The sequence below is a fragment of the Ptychodera flava genome, chromosome 4, assembly GCF_041260155.1.
Source record: "Ptychodera flava strain L36383 chromosome 4, AS_Pfla_20210202, whole genome shotgun sequence".
Taxonomy (NCBI): Eukaryota; Metazoa; Hemichordata; class Enteropneusta; family Ptychoderidae; genus Ptychodera; species Ptychodera flava.
The window spans coordinates 35244034-35261420 of record NC_091931.1 but is presented as its reverse complement, the minus strand read 5'-3'; the positions used below and the strand labels follow the sequence as shown (position 1 = coordinate 35261420).

Genomic DNA, 17387 nt, shown 5'->3' with positions numbered 1-17387 from the left:
CGTTTTGAGGAAGGAAACTAACTTTAGAGTGACATGTGGAGTTTCAGTGGGAAGAAAACGTTTGAGATGAGAACGTTTTGAATCATATTTTAAAACCTTTTTTTACATTTCATGCATACAGTGTACTGTACTTCTACAACAATGCATCGACACGAGCCTTTTTCAAGCAGGATTCAGTGGGCTAGGCTTCGCTTGGTTCTGCGGCAATAACTTTGAACGTTTCACTTTACTGATGAATCAACATTTGAATTGTCGTCACACGTTTTATTGAGCGACGTCATTTTTCTCTTTACCTCAATCCTCCCCTCGCGCTTTTGTCATCAACGTAATTAGAGTACTCAAAAATGTAGACACCATAATTCAACACAGGCTGTCACTTTCCAGACAAAGCAAAACATTGGGCATACCTAATGTCCCCGTCCATCATACTTGTCCCAGAGAATAAACAAAAAGGCGATGCATATTTAACCTTATTGACACTGTTGCTACAAACATTCGATAGAGTTGTAGTACACTAGGATACAAGCTGCTTAGCTGCTGCTACGCAGACTGAAAAACGCAGTTTTGCTGATGGTTGACTCACGCTGAAGCCGATAGTCGTGGGCTTATGACAGCCAGATCTCAAATCCATGGAACCGAGTGCACACTTTGCTCGGTGTAAAATACAGAAGAAAATATTGTGTAAAGTACAGTAGAATAATGTGCATGATCGGGGCATATGATCAAAACCTGGGTGTTCAATTCGACTGAACTGTTTGATTATACTTCACATACGATAAATTCGTTTTTATATTACTTCTCAGATAATCAGGTTTGTAAGGATAGAATTGTCGATCCAGGTTTGTTATTATTCATTGCTCTCTGTCATAAATCTTAATAAACTGTTGAAAATCTGCTGCAATGCTGCTTAAATCATACGTAAACCTGTAAACCGTAAACTGGCCATTACCAATGATTACCAGGACTGGCAAAAACAGTTTCTTTTCACCACTGATTGGGAGAAAATATCACATTTACATTTCTCTGTATCGTTGCAACTTTAGATCAACATGCCGGCGTGACAACTTAAGACATCACGTTCGTTAGTAGTATTTGCTTTCTGTTGAATTCGTTTACACTTGTCAGCGCCGTTGGCGACACATTTTTGGATATTGGTTCTACTAACTTTTTAAGTTAATAATTAACCATTGTCATCGTTACCACTGTCTGCTTGTTTTCCAGCCCATGATGACGCTCAAAATATATATATATATGTATATATATATATATATATATATATATATATATATATATATATATATATATTACTTCACGTCTCTTGCATGTATTACCATCACGATGTCAGCAGCCTATTAACATTGCTTAAAGGTATACTGTCACCTGTTCGAATTTTGCTACAGTTGCCATGGAAAGAGAAAATCTAACCAATCATAGATTTTAAGCGGGTGGCCGCTTTTAAAAACCAACGCCCTCACATGGGCATTTTGAATACCAAGGAACACCCCTTTGACCATATATGGGCATATTTAGATTACAAGTGACTGTATACCTTTAAGGTGACAATCAGGGATCAGAGACTACACCACTTCTGTTTTTCTCACTGAAAAATGTTAGACAATTTGTACACTGAAAAATATTAGACAATTTGTACAATCTACAGACATTTAATAAAATAAGTACTGCATAAATACATGGCTATGCGGGTCCTTGAGGCAGCAGACCATTTTAACTTCTGGCCATCTGACTGATCGCTACATGTTATTGGGACCAAAATCAGTACATTCAGGAAGTAATGCACAGTATAGTAGATTAGTTGGCGTTGGCGTAGATTTAATCGTTAGATACCAAACGGAAATACACTAGGATTATGTTTCAGTAACATAAATTCTTAGAGAAATGTGTGTCTAAAACTGCAACATACACGGAAGTCATCCTGGTTCACACCTTCCTATTTGTGCTTAAGTGGATCGCATATGGCACAACTATCATTCTAGATCTTTTCCATCGATCATATTCGTATTGGATTCGCTTGTGTATCATTTGCTGCCCAACCGCTAAAACACGACGGACTCGGCGTGGCGTCAGCGGTACAATATATCTGTATTTGTAGAAATCATGTATGGTATGCTACACACTGATATTGAGTACATGCGGCTGGAACTCTCTTTATACACCAATAAGCAGCTAAAAGGGGAAATTGTAAAACTTGTTGATTTTGCTGAAAGCGGCGTATTCAATCATTCTCTTCGAAATAGGGCTATCTTAAATGATATCGAAAACAATCTCAAATATACCCTCGTGTTGTGTATACGACAGTCAAGGGAAAGAGTTTACACACTCGTGAGTAGAGCCATGACACCACGGATGCAAAATAAGCTGGGTAAAACGTATCCGAAATATGAAAAAGGAACTTATTCCATTCCTAGCTAAAGGAAAATTTACACCATTCCTTATGATAACAAAGCGTTAAAATCTCGGGACGATGCAGGTTCCAATACAAGAAGTACACAAAATTCAGCGGACTGTTTTTATTGTTCGATGGCTGTCATTTTCTGTGTTATTTATTATAAATTGACAACACTATAAAACTAAATTTTCTCTTAAATTTCAAGTGATTATTACACAGCCATCAAGAATGATAACGTTTATTACAGTATAAATTTGTGATTTCAAGTCACGCTATTTCTAAAAGCGTGCGTAGCCAATCGCGCAGGATCTATTGAAAATGTCTGTAATCCTAAAAATTTTTGAACACTTTCAAGATAATGCTTTAGGCAATGCAGCGACGGATAGAATAAACACGATTGGAACTAATTTGGGATAATTGGATGCTGAAGTAATGTCTATTTGATCTGCTAATGTAAGCTCATCTGCTTTTCTTTTTCAGTTACACACTTGTTTTTATGAGTAATTTGTAATATCGCAACATTCAGCTACAGGGCACCTAACATTTTTGAGAAATTTGAAAAATATTAAAATCTAATTATCCAAAATTAGTTCCAATCGTGTTAATAGCTAACATCTCAACATTTTTTGAGAAATTTGAAAAATATGAAAATCCAATTATCCAAAATTAGTTCCAATCGTGTTAATAGCTCACATCTCAAACCTATGCCAATTATATGCTGTTACTGAAACTGTCTTTATATATGTGAAGAAACACGCCACCAACTAAAATGTAAGACACCTAAGATTATTTTTGAAGGAAATATGTTTTAACTTTGCGGTTTTGGCATTATTTTTCCTGAACTTGTTGTATTTTGGATTAGATCTATCCGACTTATGCATTATGTTCACATCTGTACAGCCCATCATCCGCATTGTCCCCAACGAATCGATAAAGTATTCAAAATGTCCTACTCGTTCAAAGAATGGATCAAAACCGACTTTTCTCACAGAACTGGTTCTTGCCATGAAAAAGTTATCAGTACCGTCTGCCCAGAAGCACTGTGGAAACTCTGCAACCTGATGATATTTTCTTTCCTTCCTTACCGCAAGACAATCCCCCTCCTCATCGCCATATTGGAATTCTAAACGACGACAACCGTAGCAATTCGATTTTCGACTCGCTTTCCCAAATTCGTCTCCAAACGTTCCGCCAACGTAATCAACACTTACATTTGGGTGTTCGAACTTCTCAACAAACCTTTCAAGCCTAGTTCCATTGGTAAACACGAAATCATCGTCAACCCACAGAAAGTATTTTGTCCTGACTTGACTCACCAACAGGTTTCTGCCTGCAAACCACCCATCAGCAAATGGCATGATGTAGTGTTTCACATTAGGAAGTTGGATTTTCTCTGGAAATTCAGAATCATCAGCGATGAGAATCGTGATGCCCGGGTAAAACTTATGCACACTTGATATCAATCTCTTGACTGCCGAATAACGCTCAAATGTCTTTGTGATAACTGTTACTGTGGAGTTAATGTTTCCAGACTCACCTGGATCATACAACCATGGCCTCTCTGGCCGTTTAATATGTACATGGATCGATACATTATAGGACATCAAGGTAACATCGATGATTTCCCGGGACTCAATGTTATAAATTGTGCTCCGATAGCCTATTTCTGAAAGGATTGCATTCATTTTTCCAACATCAGAAACCACACTCAGGGTCAGTTCTGCTGTGTTGTTTCCGGTGAAGTTACGAAGATAATCTGTTTTAGCGACATACAACACACCCAGAGAATTCCGACAGTGTAGTAGGACTTGAATGATGGCAGATGTGTTGGTTAATATATTTGAGGCAGCACTGTCTAAAGACAGCCCATACAATTTGGTAGATCCTAATGGCTGTACAGTAATGCCACTACCAATGTACTTAAACGGCGAATAGGCTGGGCATTGTACCTGTGGCTCCCCTGAAGTAGCATGTAACCGTTTCCAGTCTTCTAGTTCAATACGACGACGCTGTTTGGAAGATTTATCAAGCGAGATCTCAAATTTAGATGTACAGCTACAGGCTTGGCTTGGCATACGGTTCTGAATATTTTTCTTCGAAGATGTTTTCGAAAGTGATTTTGGCAAATTTTTCTCTGATTTCATGAGATGTAGGTGTATAATGAGCACTGTGCTTACGACCGAGAGAAGAAATCCTACTGCAAATATGTGGCAAGGCTTCATGATTATTCATTTACTGTATCTTCCTAGCATTATACCGATAATGCCAACCGTTTACCTTTGAGTTGCAGAACTAAACTTTACTTCCCGTATCACTATTTGTGAGAACTTTGCCACCTTTCAGTTGCAGACCGAAAAGTTCACTTCTTCAGTTTGTGTGGCTAATAAAAGACCTGGGCAGTGTGGGGGGTGTGGCGAATATAAATTTATTGTATGGCTATAAACTCTATTACCGAATAAAGGAGACTTAAAACTTAAATATTTCAGAAAAGCAGTTTGAACTTTGTCTCCATCGTCAATTATAATATGCTTTGGTCACCTAATTTGCCGAAGCTAGGGTTTTTATATTAAACAAGAAGACCTGCGTAACATTTGGAAGCTCGCACACATATCGAAATTCTAGGGTGAAAGCTCAACGCACCATAATGTCTGACAGGTCTACGGCTTAAAGCAGATTTTGATTGTCAAATTTTAGTCTGGTTCAACTCGATGAACTCACCAATGAAGAGTTTGTACAAGCAGTGAGGGCGATCGAACGACGACAACTATATTTTAAAAAAAATTGCTGTTGATTTCTTTTCAAGCAAACTTCTTTGAGATCGATGATTTTAATCAAAGCGTAGCGTTACCTTATTGTATGAAATCCACTATGCATGCGCGCGCATTGCTCTACTGACATGTTCTTTCAGAGTTGTTCCTGAACACTCGTCCCTATTCAGAAATAATAACATCGTCAATTTGTATTTCAGTTTATCACATTATAGAGAGGTAATAAATGGTGCGCTTGCGTATTTGGTGGCGTATAGGGTGAAAATCGACATATTTAGGCGAAATAATGACCAAGCGAAGCGAGGTGACTATTTCCCGCCACTTATGTTAATTTGTACCCCAGAGGTCTTATATCAACCACCAAATACCCTCGCTTGCCGTTTATAACTTCTATGCCATTGAGTAATGCTCAAATCTACTTCTTACGAAAAGAAACTTACAGGAAGAGCAATGCTTCACAGGTAGAAAATGCATGACATGATTGATTAATCAGACCAATTAATTCAAACCAATTGAATGACAAGTCAGCGACTATGATCACACTCAGGTCTCTGAACACAGACACTCTAACACTCTTCTATCTACTGAATATTCTTATGAAATCACATTCCTTTCGTTGCTGAAGGTTTACAATTACATTTAGAAACGTTGAGATTTAACTTTGGCAAAATGCAGCTGTTTGAAACGCTACTCAAGTCCTCCTGCAAAGGAACACTTTCGACCACACCACTTGGTGGCAAACTATTCCATACTAATTTCGTAAGGTCAATTTGAAGATTTAATTAAGATACTATTAATTTAGAATATTTCTTGGAAATTTGTCAGTGAGCAGATTGACCATAATTCATCTCAGAAGGGCACACAGATACACGACGTAAAATGCTACTGACCGAATATAACCTGGATCTGCTACCTATTTTGGCGATTAGTTTTGGTGATAATAATGTTTTGACAAAATGATAACATTAGTTCCTAAAAATACTTATGCAAATTTGTTCATTTTTGTGAATTATCGGGAGAGATCATCACTAGAAACCTTGAAACCAAATTCTGCAGTTGTCAAACGATTTGATATGGAGTAAAGCCCTTCCTGGAAATAAACCTACAAAGTGTGAAAATTACGGGACAATCGGTCACAGATAAACTTATTTTTGACCTTAAAAAGAAATAAGCCTAAATAATACATACGCAAAATTTGACAAAAATCTGAGTAAATCTGAATGTGCTCATAATTTGGTACAAAGTAAGCACATTCATCATTGGATAGTGTATGACTGCTACATTCTTAAACCTCGAATCAGCCAATTAATCAAACAACCATCGACTTACAGACCGCCATTAATCTGAATAATGATCAGGTCGCAAAATCGACTGAGATGGTACTTGTATTTTGTCCGTAAATTATTTTATCTTCCCCTCATGACAGAAAGAGAGATATATTTATGACAATGAAATGAATGCAGTGGGAGAATAATACAGCTAAACTGAAAGGGGACAGAAGGTTTTGAGAGTATATAGTTCATAAAGTACTCTGCCGTTATGAGCAGTCAACTCGAACTTTCGCAGAATGCTTGATTTGGGATTGTTAATACTGGACATGAACAAACATGTTGTTGCAATCTGTCCCTTATATCTTTATTGCATAGGTGTTACAAACTACCTAAGAGATCTTGAAACTTTGCGGCTAGTATTCAGGAACCAGTTTTAAGGGTCTACGATGATTGATTTGTTATTGAATAGCAAGTTAAAATTGCACGTAGGCTGGCACACATTGAAAATATCAACAGCCTTCATAGACAAAGTAAATCAAACTTTTAGCTTCATTTAGTACGTCATGACACGACACGAACACCTTGATTTTCTTTCAATGATCAAAGGCCAAACATTTGAGCTATTCTAAACAGAACATTGAATTCCGCCAAAATGTCTAAATTTTTCTGTTACTAAGCTGTAAGATGTAGCCAACGGCGTTACTTGTCAACACAAAAAGGTAAAATCTATGGCCCAACAAAATGTCTTGATTTGTTTAAGGGTCAAATGGCTTGATTTGGTATCCGGATCAGAGAGCTTGCTCCTTGATGTTGAAGGTCGACTAAATGGTTACATTTCTGTCATTCACTGTAAATCACTATGGTCCATACCTCAGTGAACATTGTATCTGCCCGCGTGAGATACTCAGTGTTACTCACCTGAGCTGATCGCTACGAGCATAATTCTTCTCGTCATTCTCTACCGATCTCATCTTTATGTCTGACCACAAGCGATATACAAAAGCTGGCGGACTTTTATGGAGGACAATTCTGGTCAAAATTATGTTACATTAATTTTAATGTGTTAAAAATTAATTTTATGTAGTCTCGTATTAATTTACTAGTACTGGCAATTAATTTTGTATATTTACTTGAATTAATAAAATATATTTTAAATTAATCTTACATTCTGGAATTAATATTATATAGCATAGAATTAATTTTTACTACTATTTTGAATTAATTCTCTATTTTCTTGTAACTAATTTATACTCAGTATACTCAGCTTCATTGGCTACCGATTAACTTGAAACTCCGTTTCAACCGTATGGCCCAAATTTACAGAGCAACTCAAAATCTAACTCCGGACCATACAACTAGTATACTCAATAATTATATCCCTTTCAGATCAGTGCATTCTTCCAATCAGAACCTCCTTAAAGTTCCCAAAGCACGTAAAATTCTTAATCAAAACACCTTGTCTGTTGCGGGTGTTGATGAATATAACAATCTCCCCAAATCCATCAGGGACTCCGAGTCACTGACTAGTTTTAAGAAATCTTGTAATAACTTTCTGTATTCTATTTACTTGTCGGATGCCTCTTCATAGTTTTATTTCTTGCTATTTGTACTTCTGTGTTTATTTTTGTTTTCAAGTTTTTTGTGCTGTTATATAATTTTCTTTTACCTATTCGACTTCCATGAAAAGAGGTTTTTCACCTATGGAGTTATCGAGTTTAATTAAAGATTAATAATAATAATAATAATTAATATTATAATAAGTATTACATAGAAAAAATAACGCGAATAATAATAGGTTCAATTTCCGTGAAAATTTCACCATAAGGGTATTTTGGGTCGAAAAGACCAGATATGATATCGATTTCACAGCCCCATGTTTCCATGGTAACCATTTTATGGGTTGAAAATTTCAGTTTTTCTAATATCCAATGAAAAGTTACTTTGATTGATATGAAAATTATCTAGTGGGGGAAGTTCGGGTCAGAGAACACAAAAACCAGACTTATTTTTATGTTTTCAGTTGCCATGGTAACTAATCTGGGATTGAAAATGTTATTTTTTCCCTAATTCCTATTAAAGAACTATTGATTGATGTAAAAATTGATAATAAGGGTTTTTCTGGTTAGCACACCAAAAAACATCACACTCATTTTAATGTGAGATGTTTCCATGGCAACCATTCAGGAGCAAAAATTACCAGTTTTTTAAAGATTCCATCTTAAATCCAGGAATCAACAGAATGTGTTATATCAAAGGGATATTTTGGGTTAAAAAGACCAAATATTCAGTGTAAAAATCCAGTAATCAACAGAAATATTATAAAGGGTTATTTCGGGTTAGAAAGACAAAATATGATATCCATATTTACTGCCCTGTGTTTCAATAGTAACCTATTTGCGTTTTAAATTCCACTTTTTTTCCTAAGTCCTTTAAAAGTAATCCCAGTTACTATGCAAATGCTCTCCTAAGTGTATTTATAACAGCCATGAACTCCATGTTCATTTTTGTTACTTTTTCCCTAATTCCTATTAAAGAACTATTGATTGATGTAAAAATTGATAATAAGGGTTTCTCTGGTTAGCACACCAAAAAAAATCACACATAGACCCTCGAGAGGGTCTATGTTAAAACATAATTCACTTTTTTTATTTATTTTATGGATTTCTAAGTAACAACTTTTAACATTTGTTCTATAATAATAATAATAATAATAATAATAATAATAATAATAATAATTGTAATTTTTTGCCTTCATTCTGGAAACAATAATAAAGATAATGTATATTGGGGCCATTTTGGTCAAAATTATGTTTTCCATTATTTAGTGTGTTAGAATTAATTTTACACACATAGACCAGAGATAATTTTTCAAGCATTTTTAATTGTGTTTCATGCAGTCATCCCAAATAAGTGTTATATAGTATATTGCTAACTTATTATGCATTTATCGAATGAAGTTTATGCCTTCAAATTAATTTTATGTCCTGAAATTAAATCTACTAGTATCCGAACCCAATACTCCTTATCACCCAATGTACCATTATATTTATCACAAGTAGTAACATTAGCGCACAGTTTTTTTTTGTTTTATTTAAAACATAATTTACTGGTACTTATTTTTTTTTTATTCGTCCATCATCCAATTGGCGTTAGCCCAATTACAGGATGAGGTACGCATAACCCACTAACCCCCTAATGGAGCAATGAGGAGTAAAGTGCCTTGCTCAAGGGCACTACACCGTGCTAGAGTCTTGAACCCACCGTCCTCCGACAGTGAGTCCATTACTCTGGTCATTCCGGGTCATGAACCAGGTCTCGAACCCACCATCCTCTGATAGTGAGTCGGTTGCCCTACCCACTGGTCCACGGTGCCTCCTTAATCTTATTTTATGGATTTATAATTAACGACGTATAATAATGTTCATTTTATAATAATTTATTTTGATTTCTTTGCCTCATTCCAGGAAGAATAATGAAGACAAATTATATATTTCTGATTGTTTAACTAAAGTAAAATTATGGCCATGTAGTGGTGCATTATTTTTTGTGTGACCTGGCGTGACCCCATAAACTCTGTGATTCTGATGATTAGCTAGATCTCCCCTTTCCATGGTAGCAATGGCTAAATTAGAACATGATCCCTGTATACCTTTAAACACTTTTTTTAAGTTAAATGTGTCATGTTTAATATTGCCCAGGGCTCGAAATTAACTTTTTTTCCCTGGTAGTCCACTTGGGCAACCATATTCTGAAGTTGGTAGCCCGGTGACACTTGCTGGTAGCGCATGCATATTTTAGATCAGGGGTATCTTTTTTTCGTTAACCAGACAAGAAAGGGCTATTTTACAAGGTTCTGCCATGAAGTGAATTTTCTAGTCTTTTGATGTGTATACTTGCACACCTTTAATGCCCAAGGAAACAGGTGTAATGGACGATCGCGACAGTGGGACTCAAAAGTTTTGTGACCTATAAACACCCCGTTTCACTATCACAGTTGTATGCAAATTTTAAAAGTCGCCATGACAACATGACAACAATATGGCCTTTTCAGCACTGAGACATACTGTAGCAGGGCTAAAAATAGACCATGGCTCTTCTGTTGGGAGGAGGCATAATTTCCGTGTCATTTAGATTAATACATTATTATCAATATTCAACGAGAATGCGTTTTTATTGGCCATCGTTTCCTGTGCCTGTCCTTCAAGTACGTCAGTTCAGATATGGAAACTTTGTTGCAAAGTTCCACCGCACGGCCGGTCGTCTCCAGAACAAAGTCATACTATGGCAAATTTCTATGCACAGCTTGGTTTGACTGTATTTATCTAGCTCGTCCCAAAGTGACCGACGCATCTTTCAACCTTTCAGCTTGGTGAAAAACCCATTTATTGATTCGCTAAGGGCCTATGGACTCGCTTAGGGACTGGCCAGTTTCTTCAGCCTGGGGGGGGGGGCGGTGGATTATTTTTTGCCGACGTCAAAAAGTGGCTGACCCCCCATTCCAAATTTTGAAAACAGGGTGACCCCCCCAGCGCGCGACATATACATTATACATTTTACATATATATTTATATTTTAAATAGTCATTCTAAGTTTTAATGAAATTGTTACACGTCAGTTGTAAGATAGGAATTTCAAAGTGTCAATCTTAAAGTTTGAATACAGTACATTTTGAATGAGCTGTATTTTGAATGAGCTGTGAATGTATTTCACACTTTCTATGCTTAACCAGATGTCCTGAACAGTTGTACAGAAATGGATGTCAATCATTAATATCAAAGAGGAAAAAGCAGTGAATCAAAAACTTTGATGGGTGTTAAGACTTGCCAACCATCCAATTAAATCTCCTGAGGAGCCATAGAGAGTTTTTTTAGCCAAATCTGATGTGTACAGTGTCTGAGAGGACCTTTTCTTGTAACATTGAAACCATAAAAGCACAGCTAATAATGACAAAAACTGCCTTTTTTAACTGTTATTTTGTTCATAAAAAAGCATCTTTTAACAGAAAACCTGTGACACAAAGGAAAATAATTGCATTAATGAGAAGGAAAGATATCTTGTCATTTTTCTATCTCTAAAATAAGTCACTGTATCAAATATATATTGTGAAATATTTTGCATGTTGCTTTCTCATACTGAATTCTCATAGAGAAAACAGAAAAGCATCAGGAATTTGTCATCCTTTTCATATGAAATGCAGATTTCATAGTGTACACTTTCACTTTGCAAACATTAAGATATCTCTGATTTATTAAAGTCTGATATATATGCCTTGTATATTGAAGTCATGCACCTGAAGGGCATGCTGAAAAATGTCTGATATATTAAAGTAATGAGCTTGAAGAGCACGCTAAAAAATATTGAACATACAGATATCTCTCATGTATGTATGCTTGATATGTTAAAGTTGGGCGTGCTAAAAAATATGACTGATTATTAAAGTTACGCGCCCGAAAGGCGCGCCGAAAAATACAACTGAATGATGAAATTTGTGGCTGACACTAGCATTTTAGGCAATGATGAGCCTGAGTCAAAATTCAAAAACACACTGACCCCCCCCATTGGGTATTTCAAAAACATGGTGACCCCCCCTATCACCAAAGTCAAAAACAGGGTGAACCCCCCCCCCCCCCCATGAATCTACCGGCCCCCCAGGCTGAAGAAACTGACCAGTCCCTTATTTTTGCACAAGTGCTACATGGACATAGGAAAAAGTTGTTGAATACTCACTGTTTCAGTGAATCCGCCTTGATGAGAGTAAAAAATGTTGCCGAGCTCGAATACAAATGTCTTCAACGTCATTGTTATACAAGAGTTAGCATTCCAAAGTCTGTCACCCTGATTTTTTTTCAAAGTTTGGAGAAGGCTGACATTTCCATCTGAATGATTGAACGACGTGAAACACAAAATTCCATCGCATATTACCTGGCAATATGTACAGTAGAAATACTGTATACCGTCACTCCAGGTACGTATAAGCTTATACTCCACAAAATTGCCACAGGCGGCGTGAACTTTCTGAAAGGATTTCCTAAACGTCCTACTTGTTACCTTAGGGACTCACTTGTGATGTCCTGAAAAGTATTCTCTGCAGCAATTCCAGTTTCTGTCAACATGCAAAGCTCAACGACAAGATTATAACACGAGACGTAGTGTACAGACTACACAGTCACGGCAGGTAAACATAATTGCGCATGCTTATCTTGGCAGACTACACTGGCAAACGAGTGCGCATGCGTGAAGGTAGATTTGCAGCAAATACACTGGCATAAACTCTCCACAATCGCTGTGCCTTGTTTTGTGCGCGCCCACGACTGCAACGATAGGCCTTCATTTGGACACCTCTTTTTCAGAATTCCCACAGCTTCAATGAACTGTTATTAGATTTCTATATAATACTTATAGCCCTTAAACTTGTAATAATAATAATAATAATAATAATAATAATAATATTTAATCTGTTAAAATTAATTTTATGTTGTAATTAATTATGCGTAGTCTAGAATTAATCTTATTAGTATATCGAAATAATTTTCCATTTTCTATTTCATTTAACATGCTGAAAAAATTTTATGAAGTCTAGAATTAATTTTACTAGCTACTTCGAATTAACCTTACATGGTGGCAGAACTAATTTTGTGTGATCGTAGAATTTAACGGCTAATCTCACAGTCCCTTGTGCATGCTTCTTATCAGTCCCAACTGACACTGTCCGGGGGACTTATAGGTTTGGTCATGTCCATGTGTGCGTGTGTCCGTCCATCCGTTCACGCAGATATTTCAGAGATGCCTGGAGCGATTTCATTCAAACTTGGTACAACGATTACTCTTTATGTCGTACATATGCACGTTGATTTGTTTTGCGATCTAATCCAATATGGCCGTGTGACGGCCATTTTATTGAAAAAGCGGGGACTATGTCATTAACAATGACCTATTGAAAAAGAGCTTTGTTCCTGGAGCAACTGCACTAAATTTCATGAATCTTTGTAAAGATGTTCATACACAGCTCTGATAGCACACTATGACATATGTCAGTATTGCATCACTTAATTGCTAGTTTGCATATTTGATGAATTTTTGTAATTAGGGTGATATATATATATAAAATACTACAGCAAAGTTGATGAAACTTGGTACAGATCTTTAGCACACAGTCTCATATAAGTTTACAAAGACAGCTAGCAGTGTGATGCGAACTAATTGCTAATTTGCATATTTAATGAATTTTCATAACTAGTATGATATGTTTAGAAATGGTGTATCAAATTTGATGAAACATGGTACAGATGCTTTTTCGGTACTGTTTTACCCTGTTAAGACATTAAGCAGTATCATGTCAATTGATTGCTAATTTGCATATTTAATGAACTGTCATAATTAGTATGATATGTCTAGAAATGCTGTAACAAATTTGATGAAACGTGGTACAGATGTTTATCTTCCAGAAGTGTTATGGAATGCAACAATATGTAGTAGTATCATGTCAATCAACTGCTGATTTATATATTTAATGAATTTTCGTAATTAGGCTGAGATGGCATTCTTTAATTTTCATGAAACTTGGTACAGATGTTGAGCTCACATTGCCTTAACAATTGATAAAGACACAGTGCCATGTTAATAATATTTAATTTACATATGTAATGAACTTTCCTAATTAGAATGAAATGTCCAACAACACTTCAACGAATTTGATGAAAAATTGTACAGATGTTGATCTCACAGTGTTGTAATACAATGCATTGGCTCTTGGCGGTATTTTTTATGAAATGTGGTACAATGAGAATCTGTCAAGGTTATAATAGAATGCAAAAATGTTTAGCAACATCCTGTCGATCAACTACTATTTGACTTATTTAATGACCTTTTGTAATTAGGGTGGCAGCCCACATTTGTTTTACGTTTTCACCACCATGGAACTCATCTTTAATCACAGACCTAATTAATGAACAGGACTCTATCCTCTCCAAGGACTTGTAATCAAAGTACCCATTGACAAGTGGGGACAGTGTCATCAAGGATGATTATATAAGACAATGGCGGACTCGGCTTCCAAGGATGCAGCCAATATTTCAGCTTGTGCAACCAGTCCAGATAAGGCAAATGTCCTAAACGTAAACGTGATACTATTATTCTGGGCAATGGCGATGCCATAGCCTCTACAAACAGTAGTCATGCTAGAGACTCTATGGGAAGTGACGTCAGAGCTGGTGGAGATACGGCGGCCATTTTGAATTTTCTGAAGGAGATAAAGGACAATCAGGGTAAGCTCACTGCTCTGCCCATATGGACAAACTTGAGAATGATTGTTATTATGAAAGTGGTGACAATAAAATTGCTGATGACACTGGAAATGAGATTATCGAACCACCTGTAAAAGTCAAACGCTCTTCTTCGGACGCGTCCGAGGAATCTGCTTCAGCTGCCGACGCCTCGCTGAGTGACGTCAACAAGTCTAGATTGTTCAAAGACATCGATAGTAAGTTTCTCGTGAAAGCGATGTGATGATCCTATTGATGATGATTTTGCCAAGATCATTAATGCTCTTTTCAGAGATGGAATCTCTGATGATAAATATAATGATACAATATATATATATATATATATATTGTATACTGTAGACTAACTATAATAAAAACACACAACACAGTGTTGCAGTAAAACACGGGTCATCTGGGGTGCAGGGAATAAGATTCCCAACTCCAGACGCCGGGTAGGGTGGGCGGGTTTTATTGATAACGCACAAACTTCTAAAGCTGAACAAGACTCACGCCGTGCAGGCAAACAGATACAAATCACGTGACCAACTATAAAACGTGATTATGAATAATCAGGCTCATTATAATATTATAAGCAGGCTTATACTACTCATAATGTTCCAGCTAAGGCCCAACATGTGGCAATTAGAAATCTAGACTAACTATAATAAAAACACACAACACAGTGTTGCAGTAAAACACTGGTCATCTGGGGTGCAGGGAATAAGATTCCCAACTCCAGACGCCAAGGAAAAACCCCGGGAAAAAGGGGGAGAAAAGGGAAGGAAAAAACAAACAAACAAACTAACAACAACACCAACTACTACAATCAAAATCTCGGTAAAAGGGTCTAATATTGTTTGGCTACACTTCTGTAAAATTACTCAAGCCATGAGACACCATTTTGGCGACTTGTGTACGTTGACTAAAAGGTCTAGCAAGATAAACTAGTGCTGCCATTGAAGACCAGTCACCTTGTAACTGAATCATTTCAAGAGAGGCTTCACACTGATGAGCAAAGGTAGCCCCTCCACGGCGAAGACTGTGACCCGAATTCTGTGATGCATTGTGACCTGTGAGGTTGACCCAATCTTTAAGGGTCTTGGCAAACATAGCATGGCTGATGGGCTGTGTCTTTTGGCCCACTGTAGTAAGAAAAGCTGGGGAATGCACATCAGTTTGGAATTGCCTGAAATGATGCTCTACGGCTGCAACTGCACACAAGGGTGAACCTGGTGTACGTACTACAGGTACAAGCAAAGTACGTTCGCCAAATTGAATAGTCTTGGTCCATTTGGCTTTAATAACCATGCCCCACTCGAAAATGAAGACATCCCCCCTGGATAGGTGACAATCAACACTGAATTTAGCCCCTGAAGGTGGTACGAGATTTGACTTTCTGAAAAAGGTTTGAAAGCCAGTTAAAATGGCGGCCCAATAACCGGAGTTGACTGGCAATAGAACATTCACTTTAGAAAACACTTGCATAAGCATGCTAGGGGTAATCGCTAGTTTTCTTGATGGCTCGTCGCCTAAAAGACGGCGATTACCCTTCAGTGTACATTTGACAATATAAGAATCATGAAAATGTGGATCTGGGTAACCAAGTTCAAGGTGCAGCTTGCGAACTGCACTCAAGCACAGAGAAACATATAGACAGAGTGGCAACACTTGTATGCCTTTTGTTCCATGGTCGTCTCGGTAGACTATTGGCTTTTCATATTAAAATGAGCTTCAAAGGTGTTAAACGTTTTGGAGGCTTTGCTTGTGGTTGATAATTACACGAGATTATGTGAAAAATACGACGAGATGGCATCGTGCTGCCAGTCGCGTAGCAACCATAGTTACTTTGTGAGCTCTAAGGCCAGAAACACTGCTTCACGCCAATCAAAACATAACACGCCAGCAGTTTCATAAACATGTCCTTCCTTGACGCACGTGTAAAAGACGGTATGAATGACCGTAAACCATTGAGTAAAACCAGACAGTATCGATAAAAGACTTTCAAATTTGGTTCAAATACACTCATTATATATTCATAAAAATATGAGAGGAATTTTTAAAACGGTAAAACTCATTTTCCTGAAGCTCAAAACACTCCCGTTTTCGCCAGCACGTCAATTCTGCTCAGCACCACACGACAACAACAACACAAACTTTGCCGAACATACTTTCGCTTAACAATTGGCGAAAATCCGAAAATTACCGAAGGATTCATGGTCGGCACTCTTCGGAAAAGAGAGGCGAGAGCAACCTGAGGCGAGGCGAACATGGATGGGTTACGTAACCGCTTCACGCCATAAACAATACCCGTTGCCACTCTATCTATCTTTCTCTATGACCCAAGTAATTAACTATCGATGAGTACTTCTTGTCCCTCGCAAGGTACACTAAATACAAACAAATAAGTTCTGTTGAAGCTGGGAGTGGGTCCTGTTTTAGTTTCATACAAAACAGCAAGAAGGACTTCCACTGGGACTTACGAGTCGAGGTAGTTGCAGTAGCATCAGTGTTCTGCCTGAAGACACTCCACTCCTGGTATAGCTCTTGACGAAAACTCTCTGAAAGAAAAAGTCATTATTGTGGCATGGTGAGCGTCTGAAAACGTTGCCACTGATTTGGTTCACACAGGCGAGATAGTGCATCAGCAATATTGTTGTCGGCACCTTTGATATGACGGGCG

At 37.2% G+C, this 17387-nt stretch overlaps 1 protein-coding gene and 1 long non-coding RNA gene across 2 annotated transcripts in view; one reads left to right on the top strand and one right to left on the bottom strand.

The window, feature by feature from the left end:
- Positions 1-17387, top strand: part of LOC139131566 (uncharacterized) — a 54635-nt gene that overhangs the window by 18793 nt on the left and 18455 nt on the right. The gene's annotated exons all lie outside the window — the stretch shown is intronic.
- On the bottom strand, positions 1708-4748 carry LOC139130500 (beta-1,4 N-acetylgalactosaminyltransferase 1-like). Its single transcript, XM_070696279.1, has one exon. The coding sequence runs from the start codon at positions 4627-4629 to the stop codon at positions 3172-3174; it is 1458 nt and encodes a 485-aa protein (XP_070552380.1). The 5' UTR covers positions 4630-4748; the 3' UTR covers positions 1708-3171.

Excerpts from the sequence above, each read along its gene's own strand:
- LOC139130500 (XM_070696279.1), bottom strand. The coding sequence starts at position 4,629 with ATGAAGCCTTGCCACATATTTGCAGTAGGATTTCTTCTCTCGGTCGTA.